This window comes from Phoenix dactylifera, unplaced genomic scaffold (assembly GCF_009389715.1).
Source record: "Phoenix dactylifera cultivar Barhee BC4 unplaced genomic scaffold, palm_55x_up_171113_PBpolish2nd_filt_p 000265F, whole genome shotgun sequence".
In the NCBI taxonomy this organism is placed as follows: domain Eukaryota; kingdom Viridiplantae; phylum Streptophyta; class Magnoliopsida; order Arecales; family Arecaceae; genus Phoenix; species Phoenix dactylifera.
In genome coordinates this window covers 655,122-669,686 of record NW_024067754.1, presented here as the reverse complement: position 1 = coordinate 669,686, position 14,565 = coordinate 655,122, and the positions used below count along the sequence as shown (strand labels likewise).

General features: G+C 40.1%; 1 protein-coding gene across 1 annotated transcript; it reads left to right on the top strand.

Moving 5' to 3' along the window:
- The first annotated feature begins 11,152 nt into the window (after positions 1–11,152).
- Positions 11,153–14,180, top strand: LOC103718934 (aspartyl protease family protein At5g10770-like). The gene is made up of 2 exons (XM_008807947.4): positions 11,153–11,338; positions 12,762–14,180. The coding sequence occupies exons 1-2, from the start codon at positions 11,179–11,181 to the stop codon at positions 13,991–13,993; spliced, it is 1,392 nt and encodes a 463-aa protein (XP_008806169.2). The 5' UTR covers positions 11,153–11,178; the 3' UTR covers positions 13,994–14,180.
- Positions 14,181–14,565: the final 385 nt, after the last annotated feature.

Sequence of the window (14,565 nt, the reverse complement as noted above, 5' to 3'; positions counted from 1 at the left end):
ATTATATTATTTATAATAATATATAATATAATTTATTATATATATTATAATATTATAATATTTATATAATATATTATTATAGTATATATAATATATTATATTATATTATATCATAATATAATATATAATATATATTATAATATGTAAGGCTGGAGGGCGGCTTCAAGATTGGGAGGTTGGGTGAAGGGACGTACGAGAATCAACTTTAAAAAAATGAAAGTAGAAATTTTTTATTTTTATTTTTTTTCCAAAAATAATAAAAATTATTTAAAAATAAAAAATAAAAATAAAATAACCTAATATATTTTCTGAATTGGATTTTATATTTTTATTTATAAAAAAAAGGATAAAAAAGCAACTTTCCCTGACAACGGCTTAGCTTTTCGTCTATCTTATTCTAGTGTTTGAGCTAGCAATGGCTGGCAAACAGGGAGGGGTGACAGTTGGTGGGTTTGGCTTTCAGGAGACATGGACTTGGTGGATCATGGGTTGTGTTAGGGCTCCTTCGTTCGCCATCCTGGTGAATGGTACGCCATTTTGTTTCTTCGAGTCCTCGGGAGGATTGCGCCAGGGATATTTCCTATCACTCTTGCTGTTTATTATTTGCGCGGATGTACTATCTAGAGCTTTGAGTCATGCTGTGATCACTCAGGAGTTGGAGGCTTATAAGCTAGTGGTGGGAGCTACTTGATTTCTCATTTGTTTTTTGCTGATGACTATTTATTGCTAGTCTGGTCATCGCGGCAGGACGCTCGAGTCATTGGTAGGATTCTTCAATACTATTGTGCAGCGTCAGGACAACGGGTCAATTTTTCAAAGTCAGCTATTTGTTTCAGTCCAAAGACCAGACAGGCGGTGAGGCATTCTATTCTGGAGATCTTGGGGGTGGGCGAGCAGGATGGCACTATGAGATACCTGGGAGTCCCGATTTCAGGTCGACGGTTGCGTGGCAGGGATTGCTCTTCCCTTGAGCTCAGCATCAAGCAGAGGCTGGAGGGCTGGCAGATGCATTCATTGTCTATGATGGGCAGGATCACCATGGCCCGATTAGTTCTCTCTTCGATCCTTATTTACTTACTCTCCAATTCCTTCATCCTAGTGTCGGTTTTGAGGACTCTTGAGCAACTATTTAGAAACTTCATATGGGGGAGGCATGGAGGCAGTGGTGGTATCCATATGTTAGCATGGGAGGTGGTGTGTCAGCCTACTAGGTTTGGAGGTTTGAGGGTGCAGTCCTTGTTGGAGAGGCGGGAGGTATTAGCGGCTCGGCACGTCGCTAGATTTGTTCTGGAGCCGGACAGTATGTGGTCCTCGTTGATGAGGGCGAAGTATAGTGTGTTGCTGCCTGGAGCGAGAGCTGCTCGCCATCGCTCACCAATGTAGAGGGAGATGTATGCCAGAACTATGCTGGTCCTCCCAGAGATTAGATGGGCTATTGGTGACGATAGATCCATCGATGTTCTGGAGGATTGTTGGGTGACTGCGCAGCCGCTTAGTCGTCTGCCGACCATGGTGGATTCTGGGCGATTGGCGGGCCACATGGTTAGTGATTTGATGGTGTCAGAGGAGGGCCGATGGAGGAAGGGGTTGATTCGGGAGGTTTTTGGGGAGCATTTGGCAGAGATGGTTTTGGCTCTCTCGGTGCCTTTTCGGGGGGAGCCTGATAGGTTAGTGTGGGCACCGACGGGGCGATCACAGGTGCGTGCGAGGGATCTACAGGTTCTATTCAGTGGGGAGCCAGCTCGGCAGATTGAGGGAGGATGGATTTGGAAAATGCAGATTCATCCGCAGGTGGCGCTCTTCTTTTAGAAGGTGGCCTAGGGTTACCTACCTACTAGGAGCGTCCTAGTGAGGCGGGGCATGCGGATCTCTCTGTGCTGCGAGGTATGCACGGACTCTGAGGAGACCATTGGGCATGCTCTTTTGCAGTGTCCCAGGGCCAGGGAGATATGGAGGAGGTCACCTGCCCCTCTTCCTCGGTCGGTGGTGTTGGTACAGGATCTGCTACAGCTGCTGAGAAACTCCTTTCGGAGCCCTAGATCTGTTGAGGTAGGGATACTTAGAGCATATCTGGCCTACCACATTTGGTTGGACAGGAATGCAGGCTTGTTTAAGGGTAGGAGGTCTTCTCTGAGGATGGCGGTAATTAGAGCAGTGCTTTAGGCCGGGGAGGTGACCTCATGCGCTGCTATGTGTTCTCTTGGAATGGCCAGGGATATCTGGGGTACTCGCTTCGCTGTTACAGCACCCAGGTTTGCTTTTGTTTCTTGGGTGCCCCCACCCTCTGGTTTTTTCAAGATGAACTTTGACGGCAGCGTGGCGATAGATGGGAGGTTTGGAGGTGTTGGATTTATGATCAGAGACCATTGCGGTCGTTTGGTCGCAGCAGGGGGTCGTCGCACGCCAGGTCTTACTGTAGTTGGGGTAGAGCTTCGGGCTGCCTGGGAGGGTATATCATATGCAAGGCGAGTGCTCGGTGCCGAGCGGATGTACATCGAGGGGGACTCATCTATGGTGATCGAGTGGATACGGGGTACGAATAGGTATGGAGATGGCCATCCACTTATTCGTGAGACATGCAGGCTGGTTGTAGAGCTGGATGAGCACCAGGTAGCACATGTTTTTTGGGAGGCAAATCAGGCAGCAGACTGGGTCGCCTTCTATGTTGCACGATATTTCGGGATGTTACTGTGGACGTCCACAGTAGAGCTTCCGTCCCCATTGTACTTTTTATTTTTTTCTGACTTAGCAGGATGCACTCATTTTAGAGTTATATAAATTATCATTAATAAAAAAAAAAAAGAAAGAAGAAAGAAGAAGAAGAAGAAGAAGAAGAAGAAGAAGAAGAAGAAGAAGAAGAAGAAAAAAGCGGCAGAATACTGACTGCACCTTTATCCTTTCGCTGTCCATAAGTGATGATGGGGCAGAGGTTGTACTTTTCATCCCCGTCCCCCCCATGAACAACGATGGACGGACGTAGTAAATAGCAACGAAAGCTGATTGGAGGCGGGCGACAGCGAGGACTGCTTATGATGAGGGTTTACTGTTGGAATACTGTGGTACCTCCCCTTCCCCTCCCCCTCCCCCACTACAGTGAGGAAATTAGAATCAAACATTCTCAATAAATTTTCCAAGGAAAGTTTAACAAGTTGTTCAGAAATCACTTTCCTGCAAGTTTAAAAAAAAAATTGTTTATTATAGTAGCCATTTCGCTCAATATCAGGTATGAACCTTACTTTAAAAATGTAAAAATAATAATATATAGCCGTAAAAAAGATGAATTTGGCTCCTCACGAGATAAAAGATATCTATTGCTCTTAAAATATCTAAAAATTATAAGAAAACAAAAGTTCTTGTGATCTCTGGTATATTTATCAAGTGGGCGGAAAGAATAAATCGTTAGAATAATATGATACCGTGTTTCACTATATCCAAGTATTAAAATATGATAATTTTCAATATATATATATTTATCTTATATAGATGATGATCGATAAGATGAATTCTCAATTTAAAGATTTTCTTATATATTTTAATATTCTAGCATAATAAAAATAGTCTATTCTTTTATCAATATTATGTATAAATTATAGATTATCAAAATATATAATTTTTAGGCTATAGATATTTTTAGAGGTATAGATCACAATTAACAGTTTGAATCTTTAATTTGGATATCCTATTATTGATTTGGAACCAAGAGCAATAGATATTTTCTCTTCATCAGAGGACTATAGTCTATTATTTATAAAAATATGCTCATGTGAATAGTAAATTATTTTTAAAAAATAATTTATATAATGAAGTAATAGTTTTTTGGGCTTATTAGTATGGATACAATGACTTAATTTTCAAACAACCACCTATTCAGGACCAATTTCATAAGTTAGACTAATCACCTTATGGGAAAGAACTAAGGGTGAGCAGAGTGGGAGTTAGTCATATTTAGATTAGGATGAGGACCCAGGCAAAACCAATCTCCATAAAATATAAGTCCAATTCAATTTGACTATTTCCAACCAAGGTCTAATCTGACTACAAAAACATTCAGTTGAACCATTAATTTTTGGTTATGGGCTATATCTTAGGTGAAATTCGGGTGGCAAATCGCCAATCTGAGGATGACACCTATCCCCAAGCACGCACACAAAAGGAGGTAAAACAGGTAGTTTGAGGTGTAATATGAAGGAGGGGTGGGTCAGGACATCATTCAAAAAGGCTAGTTGGAAGGTGTAATTTGAGTTCCTCGATCCTGTATAAATACCTAAAATCTACCCAGTACCTAGTTGATATAGGATAAAACACACTCCTGCACCCATCCCAAGATGGGTGATATGGTAGTGATTTTTTCATACTCTGCTCTCTTTGATGAAAAAGATGCATCACAAGGAACATGGAATCATAATGAAGATGATAAGAATAAGATACTCCTGCACCCATCCCAAGATGGGTGATATGGTAGTGGTTTTTACATACTCTGCTATCTTTGATGAAAAAGATGCACCACAAGGAACATGGAATCATAATGAAGATGATAAGAATAAGGTGCTCCATTTGATGGCTCTTCTCCTCGCCGACCCACAGCCCAGCTCAGCTATCGGTTTCATTCCTTCTTTATTCCTTTCCAAGCAACTCTCAAGTCGGGATTTACAGCCTTGCATGGCTTAGATATTTAATGATGTTTAAAATCTACATTTGAGTACAATAGATAGCTATAAATTTAGGCTATTGCTTCACCCTAAACCAACCAGATGTGGTTTGTGAATGATATGGGAAAGGGGAGAAGGGGGAGAGAGAATTATGCTCAAATCGATGTAAGCTTGTGGGACCGTAAAGTTTGGGTTGGAAGACTAATAATTACTAAATAAAATTGGAATCAAATTTGAGAAGATTGCTTAAGAATCAGATGAACCAAGCGACACTTTTTGATCCAAGCCTGGCCCATCTTTATATTTGGCCCATATAGGTTTTGAGAGAGACGAGAAGGGGACTCAACTACATCAACCCAGTCCAAGTTACATCCATGGAGAATACTGCAAAAATATTTCCTGATATTGAAACATGTGGATAATTTTGGACAATGAAACAACTGCTGGTAGCCAAGCCATCGATAGTTTCCTTTTTGTAAACGTTTGAGCGTGCAAATAAGAACAAGAGGCTAGATACGAAGGCCCAACGGTCGCAACCTACTGTGGATGCAAGGCCTCATAATGCCTTCGCACTTGTGCCCAATCCATATGGCTCCATTTAGATGCCGTTCGGTCTTCCATGCCATGCCTTGATCTTGCAAATGGGCCAATCGCTGGGCAAACTCGATTTCGCTCCTCCACAAGGCCAAGCTGTCTCACCCTTGCAGGTTGCATGTCAATACAACAGTTTTAGACATACAATGGATATAAGAGGAAACATGGATAGATGGATGGATGAATAGATCTCCATTTAGATTTAGTTAGATTTACATTGAACAATAGAGATCATATATCAATCAGTTGGATGTGATCTACAATCTTTAAATTGTTTACATACTTAAAATTATGTGATTCGGAGGCTCCTAACCTATATATTAAGTGATCATAAAATAGTTATAATCTAGTGTTATTTAGACTATTCATTTTTGGACTACTTGATGCATAGGCTAGGCATCTCCAAATCATATAAATTTTGGTATATAAACAATCTAAAGAAACTATATTACATTCAATGACTTGAATTATCGATATGAGACTCCTATTATTCAATTCAAACCTGACCGGCTCTGAATGGAGATCCACTCGAATGTAGCCATTCTATATATATATATATATATATATATATATATATAGAGAGAGAGAGAGAGAGAGAGAGAGAGAGAGAGAGAGAGAGAGAGAGAGAGAGAGCTGAACTTAGCTATATATATATATATATATATATATATATATATATATATATATATATATATATATATATATTATGAAATGCCTATTTATTTTAATTTGATGTCAAGCAATCATCATAAAACATGTAGATAGACAAATGTGTGGATAAACATAATAATGCCATTGAGAGACTTTTTTTGTTCTTTTGATGAAGTATAAAGTAGGTTACTCACAAAAACTAAAACAGATCTCTTGTCTTAATGACAGCCCCTTCTGGCTTTTTGTGTGGTTTGTCAGATATTCCTATTCACTAACTACATACATATGCCTTGTAGGCATAGTCCCTCTGCACAACCAATCTCTTTATGAATTGATCTCCACTACATCTTTCAAGAGAGTCAGCAAGATGACAACTGCATCGACCTCATTGTGGACAAATTAACCCGACTTTCCAATGGGCAGGCTAATATGTCATGAACTTCTAGCAGTTCTAGCTAGATCTGCGGCTTTCCAGGCCAAATTTATTTTTTATTGAAAACTTGAGCATCAAACTCAGCCCACACCTCGGAGACTTCATTTTTCTGGGGGCAGCATTACATGGTGCAGGCCTTCCACACAACATCTCAATTCGTAAAAAAATTTCCTTCAATTTTCCTTAGCTCCCAACGGTCTCCAAAGTCATCTTTTAGGACCGCATCAGCATCAACTTTCTTGTCGTGTACACCAACTGATCCAAGAAGCTACTCTTCTATCTGGATCCAGTTAAAACAGGCCTATGGTTTCTTCTGGGGATCAAACTTGTCACTAGTAGACCATGTAACAATATAGAACACAGATTAGAGTACACGCATTTGTTGAATTAATCGCACCTCACCGCCCCTAAGAATACGTGATGGGACCCAATTGGATGAACAGTGGGCTACCTTGCCAAACATTCTGAATAAATTAAAAAAAAACAGTGGTTCTTCGTAAATTCGATTGTACCTCCCCTGTTTCTAATTTGCATCCTTTTTTTCGAACTCCCCTTCTCTCCTAGCCCCTCGTTGGAGTCTCTCTATTCTTAATTTCTCTTGATAAAATGGTTGGAATTCTCTCATCCTTTTTCTAAAAAAAGGAAAATAACAACTTACTGAATACACGGGGTATGCCCATTTTATTGTAGAATAGGCAGAAGCGTGACAAATTCAATTGAGATTTGTTGATTCTAAAGTGAGTGGATTGTAGTATACTTGTAAATGGATCTAACTTAGCTCTTAGCCTTAGGCCTTGTTGCCACCAAGGACCGGTCAGGCCATGGTGCCGAGCGGAAAATATGCTGAAGGGCTTGGTGGAGAGTTGCTCGGATCGTGCCAGACTACAATTTGGAGCGGAGAGTTATGTCCAAAGTTCTGATTTGTAACTGAGCTCTGGTCTAAAATAGTAAAGACGAAAAAGTCTTCTTGTCAGAGTGTGTTCGACGGAGAACCCTCCAATGCTTAAATCAGGATGATACTTAAAAAATAGAGAAGGTTCTAAGTGGTCCGAGTACCGGACCACTTACCTAGAAGGTTTCCGAATTGTATAGGCGAGGCGTGCACCTATCGCCGGAAAAATTCAAACACTTGATTCGGGTTAGATTAGCAGGCCTCCGCACGTTCCGAGAATCAGATGCGAGTATTTCACACGTGGAACATGCTCTACCTGTTTTACGAGTGCAATTTCAGAGACTGCTCTGAATTATGGCCGACAGGTATCAATTATAAGTGTTTTTTCAAATTGAAGGAGTTTTTCCCCACTTCTAAACTTGCTTGCCATACGGCGAACTTTGATTACCTGTTTAAAGACATTGTGGCGGAAAATAAATGGCCGACTCTTTGTGCGAGCTGTGGTTGGTCATCAGGCCTCGCCTCGGTAATGAAACGCACCGATCACTGTAGCAAAATCGTAAATCATAATCCTATCTAAATTGATCGATCGAAAACATTGCAGACTGGCGTTGGTCTGTACCTTTCAAACCCCCACATTCCTTACCGAACCCTGAAGGCCAGCTCACAACTTCGGAGCACCGGCGATGGTCAAGTCATGGAACCACTCGTCGCCAAAAACCAGTATGAAAACGGACAGAGAGCGCACAAGAAGACATGCGATAGTCACGGGGGGAGGCATGGCTTGCTTTGCCACGATTGGCGCCGGCCAACCTGCCGCACACCTTCCACGCTGTTTCCAATCACATTCAAAAAAAAAAAGTGCTTCAAATTGACCAACCAAATTGCTTGTCATATAATAATCAGGAAGGAATAATGTGATTTTAGTCTTGAAATTGGCTAGTAACACTCTATTAAGACCCATAATCTTAAAAACCAATTAGTATATTCACCATTATGCTTAACTATGCATGGATTGCACCTTACTCATGGGTGGCCCCATTTGCTAGTAAAAGGGTGATAGTATGATTGTGGTGCATTTGTTATGCGTCATCTCTTAATTTGTGTATATTTTCCATTCTTATGAGAGAGATTATCAGGCACTACCCCCTTGCAAGATTACTTTTTTATACATTGCCGGTAGGCCAATAGAGCATGTACTAGAGGAATTAAATTTGTTTAATCTACTTTTATTTTGAATAAATCTTATTGTTTAATTAGTCCTATCTAATAATTGAATTGATTATTGTAGAAGAATGGTTTCTTCTCCTGAACTCAAACTTACGTGTCATTTAGAAACTTGTACAAGACATAGTAGGTTTTATAATAACAAAACTTATACAATTTCTTTAGGTTGGACAATGGGCAGAAGGATCTTCATGCTTTTTTGAAGGCCGTGAGAGTGTGTGGTTGTTGCAAGAGGGTTTTGAAGAGCATTTTGTTAGAAAATTTATCAGTCCTATAGATATTTAGCTTGGCGAACTCTATATATATTAAAACGGGGTGTTTGGTCACCCAAATAGGATCACCATAGTGACCTAAGATTTCTATGATTCTTATCTTGAGATAATCTAATCCTCAGTGATCTAAAATCAGCATGCTCGGTATACCATGACTCAGTGATTAAAGACCCTAGAGTATCCACCAATAACTTATTTATTATGCCATAGAAATCCAAGATCACTTGTTATATAATACCAAAAATACCCTTGATGTATGCCACGAGGATTTTTTTATGTATTCTCGGTTCTCATGAATTAAGAATATAAGCAATATACTATTTTTCATAGTGGTTGTATTCAAAACAAATAAAGCAGGCAAGCAAATCACCACTTTGTGATGCAAAGTCATCGTCAGCTCGTCAAAGATAAAGTCTTCATTGTTAAAACAGAAAAAGAGAAAGAAAGCCTTTCAACTTTTTTTTTGTTCCTTAATTTATAGATGAACTTGTATCATAGATTTAACCATCTATTCTATTGCTAGTATTTTCACAAAATGGAGAGCAAATATGTTAGGATAAATCAAGGATAATTAGCAGATGGAAGCCAGAAATTTTTCTAAGTAGTTATTCCACGTAAATTCACAGCATATTTCCCCTTTAGGTACACAGGTTTCTTGTTATTCCATTGTCAGTAGAAGAATGGGAAAGAAAATTCCATCCAAAAAAGGAATGGAAGAAAATACATTTCACATTGGGCAGAGGGAAAATATTTTGATTGCTTTATATATTATAAAGAGACATGATATGCATAGACTGAACTAAGGCACCATTAATTGCTCTTCCTTATCCTTGAAGCTATTCTCTACCGTATTTGGGGGAGGAGGGGGTTTATGGGAATCGGTGAGGTCACAAGGGAAATCAGCCACCCAAAGCTGATACTCTTTGGTATTAATGGCCCTTTTAGCCAACCGGTTTGTTGGCTCATTACCCTTTATGAACATATGGCTGGTCTGAATATGTACAGCTTGCCATTTCAAAAAGAAAACAAGGATATCGATGAACTCAACGTCTAGTGCATGGACACCGCTCCAAAAAATTTGTGCACAATAAATTTTGATCAAATATCTCAAAGCAAATCTACATGACAGAGCTATAGAAGAAAAAAATCTTTGCATCTCAAAAATCTTATTAAAAAATCAATGCATTGCAGATATATAGGCAGACATATAGGATGAAAGAAAACATGATTTTCCGCATGGATATCAACTTTCAAGAAAACAAGAGAACTCAATCAAACATAAAAAATCAAAAAAGCAAAATACCAAGAAATAAAAAAATAAAAAAAATAATGCCTCACAACATCAAGAAATCACTGTGGGCAAAAAAACAAAGAAAAGGAAGAAAACAAGATGGGAATGCAAATTCCCCTTAGGCACTTCCTCGGAGATGCTCTTTCTTGAATGGCTCTTTTTTCCGAACGGTACTTTCTTGAAATCTCTCACATGCAATGCGTAGAGATTTGGCCAATACTCAACTATTGGATCGAGAAGCAAAATTATCCTAAAATTTTATCCCAAGATCACCACTGAGGGTGCTTTTGGATTCCCATACCCAAGGAAGGGTTTTCTAGAACCGAGTTGGGCAGTGATTTCCAAATTGGGGATGATTTGGGATCACTACCACATAGGATCACTAGAGTATAACCAAACACGGTAATCTTATCATATTTGTCTAGATCACCCTTGATCCTAGGTGGATCACCCCATGCCAAACACCTCGTAAGATTGCTGACAACATGGTAACATTGATGTTAATTAATTGAAACCATGAGATTTTTATGGCCATATATGCTTCTCAATTTTTTTAGGTTTTTTCGACCTTTTCAAGATTTTAACTAAACCACCGATAGCAAGGCTGCGGAAATTTTCTCGGCAGGCATATGTCTAGACTTTCTGAAAATAGCATCCATTAGTCTATGGAAGTCTTCTTCAAAGAGTCAATTCTATACTTTCTACTCATCATGCTAAAATATAGAAGAGTTAGTTCTTTTTCTATTCAGCAAATTTCTCACCGTTAAAGTTGTCTAAATTGAGAAAATGTTTCCATTCAAAGCTAAGATTTCTGCAAGGATTGGCGACCGAATCCATTATATAATACGGTAATAACTTGTCTTCCCCAAAGGATTATTATATTTTGACTTGCAGTCAACGCCACTGATTTCGTACGTCATCTACACGTCCAACTAGTGCGTTCCAGGACGTAGAACATCTACTTTCCACCATTTTGTGGAGCCGAAGTGGCCAACCCTTCTTCTGTTCTCTAGAGTGGAAGTGTACCAAATCCTCTAAACGAAGGACTTGTGTGGTCGTAAGAGTGACGCGTTAATTAACGCGCAAAGTGGGGCATCTGTGTCTATATAAATCAGTCCTATCCTTCCTTCCAAGTGCGCAGCAAATTTAGAGAGTATAAACTCTCCGTCATGGCTCTTCTCCATTCCTCACTCTGCTCTTGTTGTGCCCTTTTTCTTCTAGCTTTTACTCTTCTCCAGGCTCCGCGAGTCTATGGAAGGGAGACGGAAAGCCGATACGTGGTTGGTGTTCGCTCTTTGCTGCCGAGCTCAGTTTGCTCCTCACCGAGAGGTTGGTGTAAAATATATCTAATCATTTACACTTGGCTTTCCTTGTTAAAGAGAAAGATTGCGTAGAACATTCTTCCCAAAAAGACTGGGGAGAATATATTAATGTGTCGTTGATGCATGACAAAGATATTGGCGTGGTGAATTCTGGCTGACCTTTGAAAATTGCTCAAAAGTTTTAGTTGAAAATTCAGTTCTGCCACCTCCTTCGGAAAACATAATAAATAAAGAGGTTGCACATTCTTTTAGCTCAAATTAAGCACTTTAGACATAATTTTCAGGTTACGCACACTAATACACATTTTGTGTTTCAAAATTTCTCAAAAGAGTTCCTCGACAAAGAATTGATGTTCTGAAATACTTAGATAAAAGACGGAAAGGACATGTCAGTTTCGCTGGTCTTGATGCCTAATTTGCTTTCTTGGGAATGGGAGGGTATACGAGATTGTGTGGTTCCTGGTCAACCAAGTCAAAGCCACTCAGTCCCATTTTTCAGAATGCATATGGTATATATAAATGTATATAAAAGATCTTCATGTCACGGTAGGTAGATGATGTTAGGATATAAAAAGCAACATAATTTATTCTATAAAAATTGATATTAATATGATTTAATCTTTTTTGTTATCTTTTTTATTAATAAATTATCTTTACTGGATTTTGATCATTTTTTATTGATTTTTTTTTAAGTGTATCCTCCTAACTATATGTAATTACATGAATACCATCGTAAAGTTGCTATTTACATTTATATCCATATAAAGTTTTCCTTTTGCATATCTATTTGTAAGAATACTTCAATCATTTAAATTTTAAATCGTTTATTTGATAATGGCATTAGATGGTATGGGTACATATATAAAAAAATAAAGTAAAATAAATTATACATGCAAAAAAAATATTTTATTAGAATATATATGCAAATGGCAATTTTTACGAGAGTATTCATATAATTTTATATATTTGGAGACTATACATGCAAAAAATCCTATATATAAATGTATATAGAGGATCTTCATGTCACGGTAGCTAGGTATATGATGCAAGGATTTGGAAAGCTTTTGTAGGCAATATGCTGGCCAGAAAGTTAAGCAATAAATTAAACATATTCTTCAAATTATCTCCGTAACCAAATGGATATCTTACATTAATTACTCAGAAATTTACCAAAAGATACACAAACAAAATATAAACTATATGCAAGGATAGGCAACCGGCGCCGGTTCTTCATGAAAGTTTCAGTGCATATCATGCTGCTTTTAATTTTATTTTTGTTTCTGTTTTTTTGGGGGGCTGCTGCATGGCATTTTAATGAGAAGGTGCAGTATGTCGAGATTTTTTGAAATAAATGTAGCATGTAATTGGAAGCTCCAGTAGCCTATGACATTGTCTCTTTGCTAAATCTACGGACAATTATAATTCCACAGATTCAAACCCGTCCATGATGAAAGTAGTCCACCGGCACGGCCCATGCTCGCCGCTGACCCCCGGCCGGAAGCCAGCCAACATCAAACTCCTCAACCAGGACCAAGCTCGAGTCAACTGGCTCCAACGCCAGATCTCCATCGCCTCCAACGGCACTCGTGCCTCGCTCGCCACAACTATCCCCGCCAACTCCGGCGGCTCGATCGGGACCGGCAATTACGTCGTCAGCGTCGGTTTCGGCACTCCTAAGAAGGACTTCACGGTGATCTTCGACACCGGCAGCGACATCACATGGATCCAGTGCCAGCCGTGCAGTGATGGTAACTGCTACTCCCAACAGCAGCCACTCTTCGACCCATCTCAATCCTCTACCTATTCCAACATCTCCTGCAGCTCCCCCAGTTGTATGAAGCTCGACTCTCCCGACTGCTCGGCCGGCAGGTGCCGCTATGAAGTCGAATACGGCGATAACTCCCAGTCGATGGGCTTCTTCGGCAGCGACACCCTCACACTGACGCCCTCCGACGTGCTGCCGAATTTCTTGTTCGGCTGCGGCGATCAGAACGAGGGGCTCTTTGGTAGGGCCGCCGGTTTGCTCGGTCTAGGGCGTAGACCAGTATCGCTAGTATCGCAATCGTCGCCAAAGTATGGCGGTGTCTTCTCTTACTGCCTTCCATCCACATCGAGCTCGACGGGCTATCTGACACTAGGCAGTGGTCCACTTTCGAACATCCAGTTCACGCCAATGCAGACAGTCTCCGACTCGCCTTCATTCTACTTCCTTGATCTCGTGGCAATCCAAGTCGGCGGCAAGCAGCTTCAAATATCTCCGACGGTGTTCTCTAATGCCGGGACGCTGCTCGATTCCGGCACGGTGATCAGCAGATTGCCTCCATCGGCCTACGCCGCCCTTCGGTTGGCGTTCCATCAGCAGATGACCAGGTACAAGATGGCGCCGGCTCTGTCGATACTGGACACATGCTATGATTTCACAGGCTATGACACGGTGTCGGTGCCGACGGTGGCGCTGATGTTTGGAGGCGGGACTACCCTTAACGTCGACTTCTCCGGCATACTATACGTGCCCAACGTTTCGCAGGCGTGCCTGGCGTTCGCCCCCAATGGCGATGCCAAGGACTTTGGCATCATCGGCAACGCGCAGCAGAAGCGGTTTAATGTGGTTTATGACATCGCAAATAGAAGAATTGGGTTTGGTGCCAACGGTTGTAATTAATTGGTCGAACACAATGGTTGGGAGCATGATAGATAAACTGATTGATCAAGCAACCAGGAGAGAAGAAAAAGAAAGAGCTCATGGTAGAAGAAAACAGAATAAAAAGAGAACCAGCGTAGTGTATGACGAAATAGTCCCTCTACTTAATTATTAAAAAAAGTAGCATGATTATAGTCGTGCTAATTTATGTTTGGCATGATAAAAATTGGATCTTCATTTGAGCTCGTCCTCACTAATTACAAGTTTCGATGTTTTGGCTGTTCTATGCGTCTAGTCATCGGAGAAAATGAAGTTAGGTGCAACATCATTATCAAAGAATGGGCATCATGGAAGGGTTTTTAAAATAATCACTTTGTGAGAACATTTTTACATGACAAAGGGTCTACAAGTCCATAGAAATTAACTTCCATGTCGAATTCCGAGCAAATTTGACTTGGTCAGCAAAACTTTTATAGTTATATGATCCATGCACGAAGACATGGCATATGGCTGGGAAGAATCATTGAAGAATAGGTTGATATGCAAGTGTTGAGTATGCCTTGAGGTTACAAGTCCTAGAAAGTCAAAAGAGA